Source organism: Marmota monax, unplaced genomic scaffold (genome assembly GCF_021218885.2).
Source record: "Marmota monax isolate L192 unplaced genomic scaffold, Marmota_monax_Labrador192_F-V1.1 WCK01_AAM20220418_F8-fsc00132, whole genome shotgun sequence".
Lineage (NCBI taxonomy): Eukaryota > Metazoa > Chordata > Mammalia > Rodentia > Sciuridae > Marmota > Marmota monax.
The window spans coordinates 8,359,032-8,375,107 of NW_026695199.1; the positions used below are offsets into that span (position 1 = coordinate 8,359,032).

The 16,076-nt window shown below is 31.9% G+C and overlaps 1 protein-coding gene and 1 non-coding gene across 8 annotated transcripts in view; both read right to left on the bottom strand.

Moving 5' to 3' along the window:
* Ankrd17 (ankyrin repeat domain 17) overlaps positions 1-16,076 on the bottom strand; it is a 148,238-nt gene that overhangs the window by 72,655 nt on the left and 59,507 nt on the right. For all 7 annotated transcript variants that reach the window (XM_046428665.2, XM_046428666.2, XM_046428669.2 and 4 more), the window contains exons 2-3: positions 6,999-7,152; positions 333-489 (exon numbers count right to left, since the gene is read on the bottom strand). In XM_046428665.2, coding sequence (XP_046284621.1) covers positions 333-489; positions 6,999-7,152 — 311 coding nt within the window. The remainder of the gene's footprint in view (positions 1-332; positions 490-6,998; positions 7,153-16,076) is intronic.
* Trnaa-ugc (transfer RNA alanine (anticodon UGC)) lies at positions 6,884-6,956 on the bottom strand. Its single transcript has one exon. It is a non-coding gene; the product is annotated as a tRNA-Ala (tRNA).

Below are 16,076 nucleotides of genomic sequence, written 5' to 3' on the forward strand. Positions count from 1 at the left end.
ATGACTAATTGGGAAGAATTTACTTCTTTTTCACATAAAAAGAAAACAAAACTTTAAGCAAAAATTTTCTTTTTAATATCATTGACTAAGAAATTGGTCTTTCAGTAACACAAACACTGCTGCTCTGCCATGTGTCACCTATTTGATCTTGATCAAGTTATTCATCTTTCTCAGCTTTTGATTTACAAAATGGCAGTAAAATTTATAATGTATAAGGTTTTTTTGTTAAGTGATTAGCACAGTGTCAAATACAAAATAACTGCACAATAATTTAGTCATTTTTATTATTAAGAAAATGATTCTTATACTGATCATGGCAAGAAAGTACTTACTTGTCCGACTGCCCTGCATTTGCTGTGCTTTCAGCTCTCATACGGGTAAGTGCAGCAGCAGCTTCATCCAACGCACAACTAACAGAGGACGTCAACCTCCGAAGAACTTCAGGATCTGCAAAGGCTTTACCATCAGCCGTGGATAATTTGCCTATTCCTATTATATCATTTCACACCAAAATGGATATACCCAAAAGGAGAAACAAAGCAAAGTTCATGTTACTTAAATCTATATATGTTAAAAAAATAAAAATCTCCAAATGGTACAGCGGCCATATATATTATCTCACTAAGATATGGGAAAAAACTCCTCAAATTTTCTAAACATCTTAATCTTCCCATGTGACTCATAACTATGTGATCCTATCACTCCCTCAATGTCTGATATGGGTCATTAGCCTATGCTGGGGTAACCAGAAGTTCTCAGAAGTCTTGTCATGGCTTTGGAAAAGAAACCTATGTTCAAAGATTGCTAAGTTAGAAAGGTATGAGTCAAGCACTATTTAGCTACTTTTATCACCACATACAGAAAAAAACCATCCAAAATAAAGTCAACAAAGAGGAGAGTAGAAAAACAGAAAGGAGAAACCATCCTGAAAAAGTTATTTTTGATGCACTGACGACAGTAGCAACAGTACCATCCCTTATTTTTGGTAAATGTCCACTTTTGCTCAAGTATATTTAGCTGGCCTATCACTTGTAAAAAAAAAAAAAAAAAAAAAGTGACCTAATAATAAATACATTTTAGACTATAAGCTATATATGAGTATTTCTTATTTCAAATTATATCTACTTACTACATATACTTACTAAATATAAGTATATAAAATTACCATTCTAAAACTCATTCAGAATAGCAAAAAAGAAAAAGAAATTCAAAAGCTGAAATGGTCAGTGACCTTTTAAATGAAATATCATGTATTTTATTTCTAGATATTCCTGTAAAGAAAGCTTATCTCTAACCATTATAATTCAGTGGTTCTTAATCGAGGCACTGAATCACCTGTGGTACTTTTCAAAAATATAGGTTTTAACCTCTCCTTCATCTGCAGATCTACTGCAGTAGTAGAGGGCTGGGGATGTGGCTCAAGCGGTAATGCGCTCGCCTGGCATGCATGGGGTGCTGGGTTCGATCCTCAGCACCACATAAAAATAAAATAAAGATGTTGTGTCCACCGAAAACTGAAAAATAAATATTAAAAAATTATTTCTCTCGGGCTGGGGATGTGGCTCAAGCGGTAGCGCACTCGCCTGGCATTCGTGCGGCCTGGGTTCAATCCTCAGCACTACATACAAACAAAGATGTTGTGTCTGACAAAAAAAAAAAAACTAAAAAGTAAATATATAAAAAAAAAAAATTCTCTCTCTCTCAGTAGTAGAAAGTAAGGCATAGGCAGTCACATATTAAAAGCAATTCTGATGTATAGTCAAGATCAACAGTCTTTAATATCTAATATTATGATGGATATTATTGAACCCTGCTACTCAAATATGTGGTCCATTGAATAGAAGCATTGCCATCACTTGTGAGCTTGTCAAAAATTCAGAATCTCAGACCTCAAGCTTCACTGATCTAAAACCTATATTTTTAAAAAGATCTTCAAGTGACTCACATGCAAATCGAAGCTTAAGAGACATCAACACAGGTTTTAGAACAATGGCAGAAACAAAAAGTTCATTTGGTAATAAAAATATCTACACAAATATATTTTGTAACAGTAAAGGGGACACAATAAATGTAAGTTTGGGTTTAAAGTTTATAGAAGAAAACTTTATTTTCTTTCTTAAAAAATCTAAGATATCAAGTATTATATCTTGTAAGATCAAAGGTAATCTGGCAAGAAGCCTCTATGATTTAGCTATAACAAGATGTTCACAGAAGTCAAATTTCATACCCACTAATCAAGATGTGCAAAAGATAAAAACAGTCTTATGCTGGGAAGACTGATAATTTACCATATAATTTGTTGAATCTGCTACAATTATATTTATCCAGATATCATCTTTATTTGTCAAAAGAATATTATGGCACCACTAAGTTCAAGGTCACAGATTTCTATGTAAGAGAATTAGTTTGAATTTTGCACCCAACCCAGATCAACTATATAACAAATATTTGTCAGTGATAGCAAAAGGAAGTAAGCAAGATGATAAATATTTATCAAAAGACTTTATAATAAATCTTTATGAACATCTCATGCATTCACAAACAGATTATTCTAGTACTAAATAGGAAATAACAAGATATAGCTGATAATAACCTTTTGAATAAGTAGTCATCAAAAATTAATCATACTAGTTATTCAGCATTATAATGATCCTTTTTTTCTAGTTATAGTAATCAGCACCAATCAAAAACCAGAGGAAGAACAAGATGACCACATTTATTCTTTCCAACTTCTGACATTTAAACAAGTAAACATAAGAATCACAAAACTTAAGAAGGCACATTAAAATATCTAGATTTCTGATTTTAACATAAGGGAGTAAAAAATAATTGTTTATCCCTCTTAAAATAATTTTTAAAAGAGGAGTGGAATGCCACAGAAACTCGATCCTTGAAAAAACTAAGGAATAGTTTTAAATCTAAAAAACATTTATTTATGAAGGCAAATTAGGAGACGTAACTGATTTAACAACAGAATAAGAAAAACTTAACAAGAGAGAAACAAGGTGATCACCCTAATAAGACTTAAGAATTAAAGGTACCAGACACAGCGGTAAGGCTTTGTTTGTAAAACATTAAAAGTGGTTTAACAATTGTGCTGAGTAAATGAACACAAGTGTCCATCTCCAAACTGAACCATAAAGGTTTAGGACTAGGTCTAGAACCAGAAAGGTCTAGGACTAGAGGAAAAGGAAATAAAGAACTAAATGGAAAATGAAGAATAAGTGAACATCTATATGATGAGCAGTGAAATTCTCAGTCCTCTTACACTTTCTCAGTACCCATAATCCTAAAAATTATCACGTATGTTTTTCGAAAAACTGGACACAAAGAAAAGATCTAAAGATACCAATATTTGATGCGCTCACAAATAAATGAAAGATCTCTGTGTAATCAATGCTAAGTATTCTCAAATGTTCCTTACATTACCTACCCCTGGCATACATAACTTACACAATTCTTGTGATACTGAATTTGATACATTTTATTCCCATGATTAAATTATGTTACAGGGCACAGTTGATCTGAAGACAGATTGCCCTGGTGGGCCAAACCAATCATACAAGCTCATAAAAGGCAGAGATTTCTTTGGCTGGTTAGAAATATAGAAGTCAAAAATTTGGGGAATAAAAAAATTCTGCATGCCACTCTTTGCATAAAGACCATCATGTATCAAGGAATGTGGGCATGCTCAAGGGTAGTGAGAAGAGTCCCAGCTAATACAGACCATGAGAGTGGAATCTCAGTTCTACACCTGGAAAGAAGTGAATTCTGCTACTGATAACAATGAAATGGGAAGTGAACTTTCTCCCAAAGCAACAGATGACAACTCGCACGGGCAATTTCAGCCCAGTGAGACCTTAAACAAGAGAAACATGGAAGAAACTAAGAGATAATAAATGAATGCCATGTCACACAGCCATGTTTTAAATGAATTGTTATACTACAACAGGAAACCAATACATGCATTATAGTAAAGCATGTGAATTGGGAAAACATTTGTAAAGTTTCTAATTTATCTTTTTATGTCATTGCTATTGACTACAAATAAAGTGATCACCAGACATTTGAGGGAAATTCTGAATGTAAAAAAAACCAAGAGTATTCCAAAGAAGATCAAAATTTTAAAATGACATAAATTCTCAAGCTTTGAAAAAGGAATAGGGAAAATTGGCACAGATTTGGAAAAATCATAAATAAATGTGCCATCAAACTTTTCAAAAAGCAACATCAGAAAGAAGACAATAAGGGTATAGAAGCTTCTAAAGTCTGAAGGAAAATTATTTTTATACTGGAATTCTGTATATAATCAAACTATTAAGTATGAGATTAGTAAGAAAGACATTTTCAGACAGGTCTCAAATATTTTTACCTCCTACGCATCCTTTCTCAAATAAAGCTTTAGATACTTAAACCTTATTTAATATCAACATTACAAAAAGAGGAAAAGCAGACAGTACCTGTGTGATACATAGGAAATATACAGCACCATGAAAGATTATTCTTGCCAAAAACAAAATAAACTGGAATTAATAAAATATCTGGATCTGAATTCTGATTTATGGTAACTTTAACTCAGAGGAATGACAAAATCCATATAGTGGCCCAAATAACTGCTGCTTCAACAACAGAAAAAAAGGACAAATATAATTAAATACACTTAGAAAAAATAATACTTTAAAATAGGATAACCTTATTTGGATCCCAATTCAAACAAATCAATTGTAAAAACAAGCAAAAATGGATAAACATGAAACCATACTGCCCATACAGTAGTTACTGAAAATGGATGACAATGGAGATACAGAGAGCTTATTATGCTATTCTAAGCTTTTGTTTGAAAATTTTTATTACTAGGAAGGAAAAGAAGAAGGGAGACGAGAAGTGAAAAACAAGATAAATGAGGAAGAAAGGGGGCAAAAAGAGGCTAGTTTGTTAGCGACTATAATGAAAAAATGAGAATATAAAAACAAGAATAGTGAAGCAACTACTAGCGTCCCATAAAGAGGCACTCTATCTCCAAAAGTCAGCTATCAATTGAAATCTATTTTCATCTTTGAACTTGGTTCTGCCTCTAGGATCAACAGAAAACAAACATCCCTATTCTATTAATTAGTCTTTTAAGCATTTAAAGTGTAGTTTATTCAACCTAAGGCTTTTACTCATGACATATTTTCAAATAATTTCATAATTCTAATTTCTATAGTATAATTTGCACTTCTAAAGCAATAGCAAATTTCTAGCAAAAGCTAAATTATGTCTCAACCATTCTTTAAAAACAGTTTTCTATACTCAAAAAGAGCACTTTACATATGCCTTACTATGTATGGATTGCCTGTATTTGGTGGAAATCCTTTTAATAATCCATTCTACAATTTATTTAATCATGAGTCCTTCCAACATTTAGATGCTCTGTTACAAGACATATTGAAAGAATTAATGAACACTAATAAGTCATTTTTATGCTATAATAAAATAGCAGTTAGCATGCACTTGATATACAATATATAGAGCATCAGAGTTCTCAAGCCATGAAAAATTAATGTTCAGAGTATATTTATGCCTATTTTTAAAAACTTAAAAAGACATATAGGATTTTTTAAACTGATTATAGAGATTCAGAGTTATTATCACCTTACATTTAGGGCACATTTTACATATATGGTGCATCTTTGATTATGAACATAATCTCTAATTAAAACATCATTCTTACAGGGACACTACAATACACTCTACAAAAGTATGATGATTTACTATGCAAGGTTGTAAGAGACAGCCTATACCAATGCCTAGGAGAAATTATATACAGTCACTTATTAATTATTTATGGAAGATATGTTCTAAGAAGTTGCTATTAACCTGAATTACTAAATTCTGAACCATTACTCCTAGGACAAATACAAGATTAGGTTATCTCAAATATCTGATTACAGCATTTTCAGTAATACATAACCTTGTTCACATGTGTTTCTGTTTACATCTTATCTGACACATGTGTTTCTGTTTTCATCTTATCTGACATGTATTGTTGAACACTGAACTCACAATCAACAACACTATAACTCATGCCTGAACAAAGCTTACCTAACAAACACATTTTTTCCATAACATTTTCTTATACTAGGGAATATCTTCTTATACTAAGGAACACTAGATAGCACTCAGCATTATGCTTGGGGATCATTTTAAGCAGTGAAATCACTAGTAAACACACACGTAAACACACACATACACACAAATGCGTCACGATTCAGTGGTGCATATTTGTATGTAATTCCAGTGACTTAGAAGGCTAAAGCACAGGAAATGCAAATCTGAGGTCAGCTTGGGCAACTTAACAAGAACTAGATTCTGTCTCATAATAAAAAGATAAAAAGGGCTAGGAATGTAGCTCATTGGTAAAGCACTACAAGGTTGAATCCCCAGTACTTAAAAAGGGGGAGCAAAAATGTGGGGGGAAAAAAGGCACTACACAAACTGCTAAAGAACACACATTTATAATACAAGAGTTAAAAGCAGGAAGCATCATCTTGCTTGACCTTAGCTGGGAACATGCAGATATGGTAATGCAAAAATTCTGCTGTTCTGTGCTTCTCCATGAAAGTCTGAATACTGATTTGGGGATTACAAGTACATTTTGGCATGCAGGTAGGCAAATTCACAAACATTTCACTCGAGTAATGAAAATTAAAATCTGTTTTAAAATATGTTCCATGTAATTGGCTAGAGAGTAATGATTAACCTTTATGAATTGTTATCATACTAAACACACAAGACCACACATTTATAATAACAAGAGTTTTTATTAGGTTTATGTGCAACTTTGGATAATAAGGTAGATTTCTTTTCCTTTTTCTTTTCTTTTTTTTTTTTTTGTTGTTGTTGGTGGTGCTGGGGATTGAACCCAGGGCCTCGTGCATGCAAGGCAAGCACTCTACCAACTAAGCTATAACCCCAGCCCAGGTAGACTTCTTATTATGTAGAGTTAACAGACATACCTGCAGCTTCTAACAGAGCTTCCAGTCTAGCCTGTGTTTCTGGATCTACTGTCCTGAGGTCTGCACCATCAGCAGTACCTGACAAGAGCAACTTGGAAGCCGTTTCCAGCATTGGATTTTCCAAATCATCCTGATCCAAAATGAAAGACTCCACCTAGAAAACAAACACAAAAAAGAAAAAAGAGGAAGAAAGGAAGAATGGACGGAAAAGTGGAAAGAGAAAAAAAGGAAGAAGGACAGAGAAATATGTTAACATAATTACCAATGATAAATATAATGATAACCCTAAATAAATTAAAAAAGATACCTAAGCTCCTTGCTTAACAATAGAAAATTATATTTGTGTAAGAACTTATTATTTAAGAACAGTCTCATTTTGTTTACTGAAATCGTATGTGTTCTTTTCAATTTTAATGTGGTTATGAGATATATGAGTTTACAAAGTTAGTTATTAAGCTATAAAACTTTAAGAGAAGACATAAATCAGCAGTTCCTCCCTCTTTCAGACCTTAAATCAGTCTTTAAATGCATTACTTTCAGGATGCTTTTATACATGTATGAACTACTATGCTTGCAAGAACTTCATCTAAGGCTTATATTTAATAATATTATTAAATATTGAGGTTAAACTATAATATAAAAAAATCGTATAACCATTAACTTCATCAGAAAAAATTTTTAAGTACTGGAAATCTACCAATTATCTAGGCAAATAAATATGAATTCTAAAATCCTTATTTGTGCTTGGAAACTTTATTACTGGCAATAAATATTGTCAATTAAAGTAACAGGCTCACTTCTATCATTTTTAGAATGTCTGCCAAACACTGAGTTTGTCAGTTGTACTTTTCAGTACAAATGCTATTTCATGAAAAAATATGGCTCATTCACCTTACATCTTGAAAACAAAAACACCACTGCCTTTCCTCCAAAAACCCTATTTTTTAATGTAGCAGAAGTGCTTTATGTATACTTCCAATTTTGTCACACCCAGTCATATTAAAAGAACATGCATTAAAAAGTGGAGCTTTTATAAAATTAATAACCTTACTGCTTTCATTTTTAAGGTAAAATTGGCTTTTAATGTTTCTTTAACTACAAGTACATGGCAACCAAAAATACAATGAAACTAGAATAGTTTGATGCCATGACCTTAAGAAATCAGAATGTTTACTTGCAAAGATGCTCTTGTACCACTAGTGCAATGTCAACATAGTAAAAATGACAATTTCTTAGTATTATGATGAAAATAGTTTTGAACACCTCAAACACCCTGAAACGAACTTTGGGACCCTGAGAAGCCCACAGACCTATATTGAGAACCAAAAACCTTAAAAAAAAAAAAAAGAAAGAAAGAAAGAAAAATCAGATTCAATTAAAAGAAATTTAAAGAATTATAAACTCCTAAGGAATAAGGAAAATTTTCATTCTGAAAATCTCTGTTGTAGTGCTACTTATAAAGAGATATTAAAATATATTTCTTGAGCTGGGATTGTGGCTCAGAGGTAGAGTGCTCGCCTAGCATGCGTGGGGTACTGGGTTTGATTCTCAGCACCACATACAAATAAATAAAATTTAAAATATATATATATTTCTTTCTGTTTATTAATAACAATGTTGATAATAATTATTATATTAAATATCACTAATATGATCCAAAGAAACTAACTTCACAAATCTAAAGTAATTTTAACATTATTAATAACTAAAATAGACATATAAAAGCAATTAACAACCTACAGCATAATCATGTTCATACCTAGTATGCACAAGTCAGGAGTAAGAAAAATATCTTAAAGAATAAATATGTTAACAAGCATATAAGAATTCTAAAATGTTCCATTTTTAAATGAGGTGACAAATGGTCACCTATCAAGTAACCATGTGTACTGTAATTTTTAATCAACACATTTACTATTAAATTAGATTTCTACTATTTCAAAAGCAAACAAATACAGAATTGCCTGAAATAGCGTAAATGTTTGAAAATTTTCATAAAAATTTAAAGTATACATTAACTTTAACCAATCAAAAACCACTGTTAAGGTGTTAAAGTAAAAAAACCATAACAATTTTTTTATAGGTTCAGTTATTTTCAAATGCAGAGGCAAAGGCATGATAAAGCAAAAATCATCTTGGGTAATTAATTAAACTGTTATCGTCTGGGAAAATTGGAAACTAATATGTTATACTTTGGGAACTGGACTTTGGGCATGGTTTGGTCACAGCAAGGTATGATTCAAAACTACATAGTGGTAAAAATGCCTTCCTATCTTAAAAAATGGTTCAAAAGATGAGTCTGGATCTAAAGAAAAAGCTACTGCCCAATGAAATTTTATCTATTAAAATATCCATAATCATTTCAACTCAATGAGAAGACAAAAGAAAGGAATCAAGCACAGTGAAGACACCTCTAATTCCACTAAGTCTGAGGCCAACCTGGACAACTTAGTATGATCCTGTCTCAAAATAATAGCAAGGGCTGGGCATGTAGCTCAGTGGTAGAATATTCTTGAGTGTTCAACCCTCACTTGGGTGAGGAGGGTGCAGAGTGGGTGGAGGGAACAAAAGAAATATAGAAACATTAATACAGGTAAGGATGAATAGATGAAAAATGTTTTAAATTGTTTTAGAAAAAAAAATCTGTTGTGTACTTGTATTAAAATATCACACTGGACCTCATAAATATGTACTCTGTGTCAATTTAAAATTTTTTAAAATTACGTTTTTTAAACTTACAATAAACACTATAAAAATTTGTAAATTGACTTTAATTTTTTTTTTGTCCCAGATTGAACCTGGGGTGCTTAACCACTGAGATAGATCCCTAATCCCCACCTTTTTAAAAAATATTTTTGAGATAGGGTTTCACTAAATTACTTAGGACTTCACTAAGTTGTTAACACTGGCTTTAAATTTGTGATCCTCCTGTCTCAACCTCCTGAGTAACTGGGATGGCACACGTGTTCTATCATACCCTGCATAAATTGATTTTTAAATCAATTACTTTTACAATGTAAAAAAATTTTTGAGTGGCTGGGATTGTGGCTCAGTGGTAGGACAGCTTGCCTAGCTTGTGTGAGGCACTGGGTTCAATTCTCAGTACCACATATAATAAAGGTCCATCAACAACTAAAAAAATATTTTTTAAAATGATAATTTAAAAACAGTAAATTTAAATGACTATGAAATACTACATAGAGAACTTTAAAGTAGCCAGTGGAACAAAATGTTACCTTTATTTCTTTATTAAACACATATTTATTTAAAACCAATTTTTTATGATTTGGATCTGGAATTGCCCCCAGAGGCTCAAGGGTGAAGGTTGGTTCCAAGGCAGCAATGTTCAGAGGTGAGATTCTTGGGAAGAGATTGGATCATAAGGACTCTCCTCATCAATGGATTAATCCACAGGTAGATTCATAGCTGATGACATTATTGAGAGGTGGTGGATACTGTAGGAGGTAGGGTCTAGCTGGAAAAAGTAGGTCACTAGGGGATGTGCCCTGAAGGGGTATTTCTTATCCAAGGGCCCCTTCCCCTCACTCAGTCTACTGCCCAGCTGCCATTGAAGTGAGCAGCTTTTGCTCAGTCACATCCCTCTGCCCACCAACAGCTCCAAAACAATAAAGCCAGTCAATCATGGTCTGAAATCATAAGCCAGAATAAATCCTTCCTTTTCTTGTAAAAGTTGTTTTTCTCATGTATTTTGTCATAGCAATAAAAAGTTGATTAACACATTCTATGGGCAAAAGATAACGATTTACTACTAGGGGATACAAATGTTTGTAAAAACCAACCCTACTATCTAAGAAACTTATATATCTTTTAATGAAATTACATACAAATAAAAAAACACAAGATAAAAAAATAAATAAGTAATGAGAGAAAAAAGAGCCATACAAATTCAGAGAAAAAGTCTAAGAGTACTTCCTCCTTTAACATCAATTTTTGTTTTTCCAACTGAAGGGCAGGGGAGTGTAGCTCCAGGGTTGATACCTGGTGCCATACAATAATATTCGATACTCTTTCCAACTGGGAGGATCTTATGCTACATTATAGAGTAAGTGCAAAAAGAATGAAATGAAGGTGCAATCTCATAAATATACAAAAATACACTTATTTTTCTCTTATTTAAATGTAAGACAGATTATGAGCATAAATACACCTCTCTACTACACCCTCAGCTGAGGTAGTTCAGACTAAAAACTGAGGCTTTTTCCCACGGAAAACTCACTCATCTTTACTATATGATTCTTACAAAAAATTTTTATGATTCATAATCAAGTTCTGGAAAATAAATATTAAAAATGGTCTGAATTAAGAAATTTAAATAAATATTTTAAATACTTTATTTTATTACATACGGTTCTTGGGATTGAACCAGGGCCTTGCATATGTTATGTTCACTAAGAGGGGAAAAATGCTATTAAGGTTATGAATACATAAAGTATGACAACTAAAGTTAAAATTAAAGTATTTTGGTTGTGTTATTTTAACCAGTTGGATATTTCATGAAATGAAGCATGTATCAAATTTATGTATGAAGAACCATCTGGAAGAGCCAGAGAAAAGGGGGGGGGAAAAAACAAAAATCAAACAAAGAAGAAGGACTTCAAGTTCAAGGCTAGCCTAGGCAACCTGGGGAGACTCTGTCTCAAAACAAAAAAAAACTAAGGACTTAACTCAGTGGCAAAGCACTGGCCTAGTATGCACAAGGCCCTAGGTTAATCCTGAGTACCTCAAAAAAAAAAAAAAAAGGGAGGGTGGGGGAAGAGAGAGAAAAGAAAGCAAGACAATGCCAAGAGCCAGAGAAAATGGCAGGTTTCTAAATATCTAACACAAAGGGACCAATTATCCAATTAACTAGTTCAGGAGAACACCAGAAATTTCAAGGCTGAAGTAATAAAAAGATCTACTTTTGTATTGTTTTAGAAAAGTGGAGTTTAAATTTTTCATTTAGGAAATCAGGCTGTTACCACCTAAGTCTACTATTTAAGTACTAAAAGTGGAATAGTCAAACATTATATGCCCCTGATTTCTGCAACATATAAAAACAAGCAGTACCTCCAATGAAGAATTCTTGCCCCTCCAAATAAACAATAACCTAATAAAGCCTTTAGAAATAACTTCCAGTTTAAAAACAAAATAAGGCATTGAGAACAAGATGAATTAGTTTTTCAAAATACGCACTACTGATATTCTGGGTCAGATAATTATTTGTTGGGGGGCTGTCCTCTTCACTTTATGTGTTTAACAGCATTCTGTGGTCCCTACTCATCAGAAACCAGTAGCAACACTACTTCATCTTGTCAATCAAAAATATTTCCAAATATTGCCAAATATCCCCTTGGAAGAGAAAAGAACCCCCTCCTCCATAAAATCCTAGGAGGAACAAGGAGGTTGAGAAACACTGAGTTAATAAACAGAAACAGACATCTAAAATGTGGAATATTTTACAATATTACCAACCACTTTACGTAAACAGAATGGGAACAAAAAATAAAAGAACTGCTCTAAATAAAAGAGACTTGAAAACTATAACCAGCAAAATAATATACACATTTAAATCCTGATTCAAACAAGCCAACTATAAAAAAATTGCATTTTTGAGACAAGAAGAAATATACATAAGTACTGGCTATTAAGGAATTCAAAGATATTACTTTGATTATATAAAAAATATCCTTTATCTTTTAGATATGCATACTGTAGAATGTAAAAATAATATTAAGACTCTGTCATAAAATGCTTGAGGAAAACAAAGCTGTTTGGAAAATTCTTACTAACACTGAACCTGAGAGATACACATATATAGAAAGAGGCTTTTTTTGTATAAGTCTCTGCAGTTTTGTGCATGTTAAATGCTTTTGGTTTTGAAAGATTAAAGATGATGCTTCATTGCAGAGGTTGCTTTTGTTTAAAGAAAAAAACTATAACATTAAAAGAAAAACTTTGCCCATCTTCTCCCCAAAGTAAACCCAGTTTAATACTCAAAACACAAAGACATGGAAATTTGGAGATGCTAGACTATCTGACTGTGAATATTAGCATTACATTTAAAAGGAACTCTTCCTCAAAATAGATACATTATTTCTGAAATACTAGAGAAGAATAATCCAGAGGATAAGGAGACAGTATATTTAGATTAATCAGACATCATGCATAGAAACTCCACTCAAAAAATATCTACCACCAATTACGTATTATGGGTAAAAGAGTACCCTAACCACTGTTAAAACAAATGCCAAATGCCTTCTTTGATATAAGGAGAGTAACTAAGAACAGAGTAGGGAGGAAGAGCATGAGAAGAAGCTTAACATTAAACAGGGATGAGAGGTGGGAGGGAAAGGGAGAGAGAAGAGAAATTACATGGAAATGGAAGGAGACCCTCAGGGTTATACAAAATTACATACAAGAGGAAGTGAGGGGAAAGGGGAAAAAAAAAAAACAAGGGGGAGAAATGAATTATAGTAGATGGGGTAGAGAGAGAAGAGGGGAGGGGAAGGGAGGTGAGGGGGGGGACAGTAGAGGATAGGAAAGGCAGCAGAATACAACAGACACTAGTATGGCAATATGTAAATCAGTGGATGTGTAACCCATGTGATTCTGCAATCTGTATATGGGGTAAAAATGGGAGTTCATAACCCACTTGAATCAAAGTGTGAAATATGATATGTCAAGAACTATGTAATGTTTTGAACAACCAACAATAAAAATTAAAAAAAAAAGAAAAAGAAAAAAACGGATTTTATTATCAATGTCTTCTACAGAAAGACAACATTAAGTGCAAACAACTCAAACAAGTTTGAAAACAGTGCTAAATAGATAATAACACATTGTGCACAGGAAGAAGAAAAAATTCTGAAAGAGAGTAGTAAAAGAATGATGCTTAAGGAAGATGGAGACTTTAAATTATGAGGCTAAGCTCAGCTTACAATCATTTGAGCAGTAAGGCAAACAATTTTAGTGTTTTAGAAAGATAACTAGAGGGACTAGGGTTGTGGCTCAGTGGCAGCATGCTCGCCTAGCATGCATGAGGCATTGGGTTCAATCCTCAGCATCACATAAAAACAAAATAATGTGTCCACATAAACTAAAGATACATAAATAAATAAATATTTTTTAAAAAGAAAGATAACTAGAGACCTTGTAAAAGGTGTTTTTGGACAAATCACCTTTCATATAAATGTGATATCAGAGACAAAGAAAGCAATCAGAAACTTACTTTAACACATTAAATGTAAGATTACATGATGTGAGAATAAGGAAAAATATCTCTAAGGATAAACAAACATACTTCTATCCTGTGTACTTATTTATCACTGAATTTCAAGATAGTGATTTGAATTTTAAACTGATAATGTATCTTCCAAGAAAGGTAATCTAAGTCTTTATTAAACTACAAATGTTTTTTAGAACAACAAATAATTCCACACTTGCTCCAGGAAATAAAAATATTTTCAATCCAAAGTTCACCACACTTAAAATTTTTAAATATCTTAATAAATCCAATCAATATGGAAAACCTCTCTAAAAGAATGTTTATGATAAAGGTTTTTTTTTTTTTAATTTTTTTCCTGGAATTTTACTTTTACTGAATGTATTTGACTTTTTTATGACCCATTTGGTCATTCCAATGATATAAATGGGTTTATAAATACACATCTATAATACTATTTTTACTTATCAAAACAAACAAACAAAAAACCCTCTTAAAACAACTTAGAACTGTCATGAACTGAATTACTTAAGATGTCACTTACTCAGTGATATTAAAATCATAGGCTAAGTGAATGTAATGCTAGCTAAATACATTTTCCAAATACTGGTATCATTTATTATCATGAACATATCTTTTGCATATAAAAAGATACTAAAGAGCTGTACATAAAGAAGCTGCACATAAAAGCTAAGAAACTATAACCTGAATCTATGACAATAATAATTGAATGTATTCTTTTTGTGTGTGTGGTGATGGTGGTGATTAAGCCACACTTGTACACCCAACTCTCTGAAGAAATTCTTAATAGTTTACAATGTCTCTAAAGCCCAGAAAAAATATTATTTGCTTTTCAAAGTTCTTTTTTTTTTTATTTTGTTCTAATGGTTATGACAGTAGAATGCACCTTATTCTTTGAATACAGATAATCACAGATACATATAGATATTCCACAGATAAGTGCTGGGATGGAATTATACATAAATAAAATAGTATAACTTATAAACTCATCATTAATTTATTCTTCTACACATGGCCCCATATCCTAATAAAAATTCCTTTGGTTTGTGTTTCATATAGTCACAAACAAGAGTTAAACTTCAGTAAAATACTATACTTGTTCATAAAGACTAAACTGTTCCAAAACTAACATAACTGAGATAGAATTTTTTTACTCTATACAGACAAAATTTGCAAAGTCACTGAGAACTAATATACGTATAACATGAAGACTAAAAAGATAAAATAAAGTAAAATACAGTTTTTCTTGTAAAAAGAATGTCAATGAATACTATGATTATGATAAAATTTTGAGATTAAAACTAAAATGAACCTGATTAAATAAGTCAGCTTTCAAAAGTATATTTATAAAAAGCGATTTATTCCTTCCTACATTTTTCATATTCATCTATCCATATAAAAAACATCAGTTAAGCACATACTATTATCTAGAAATACGCAAAGAATCAGTGATACAATTAACATGACTTTATTTGACACAAAACATGAACTCCGTTTTATGCTTCAAATTGCTTATTTGCTTGGCATTCAATATAAAATTATTAATATAATCCAATATAAAATTTAATGGTTATAAATTTTATCAAGTAGGCAAATTACAAATGTTTAAAGTAAGACAAAATTCGTAAATTCTCAAATCTAGATTTTAAAAGTGGATTCTTCTGTAAAAGAATTAAAGTTGAAGAGTATTTAAAAAATTTTTCACCAAACTCTTTATGAACAGTTAAGATTCAGTAGAAGGATAAAATTTAGTTACAAATTTAGCTTGTTTCTGGTATTATCATTTTTCCATCAATTATCATAAAAACAGCTCCTGAATATAATAATCCCTATGA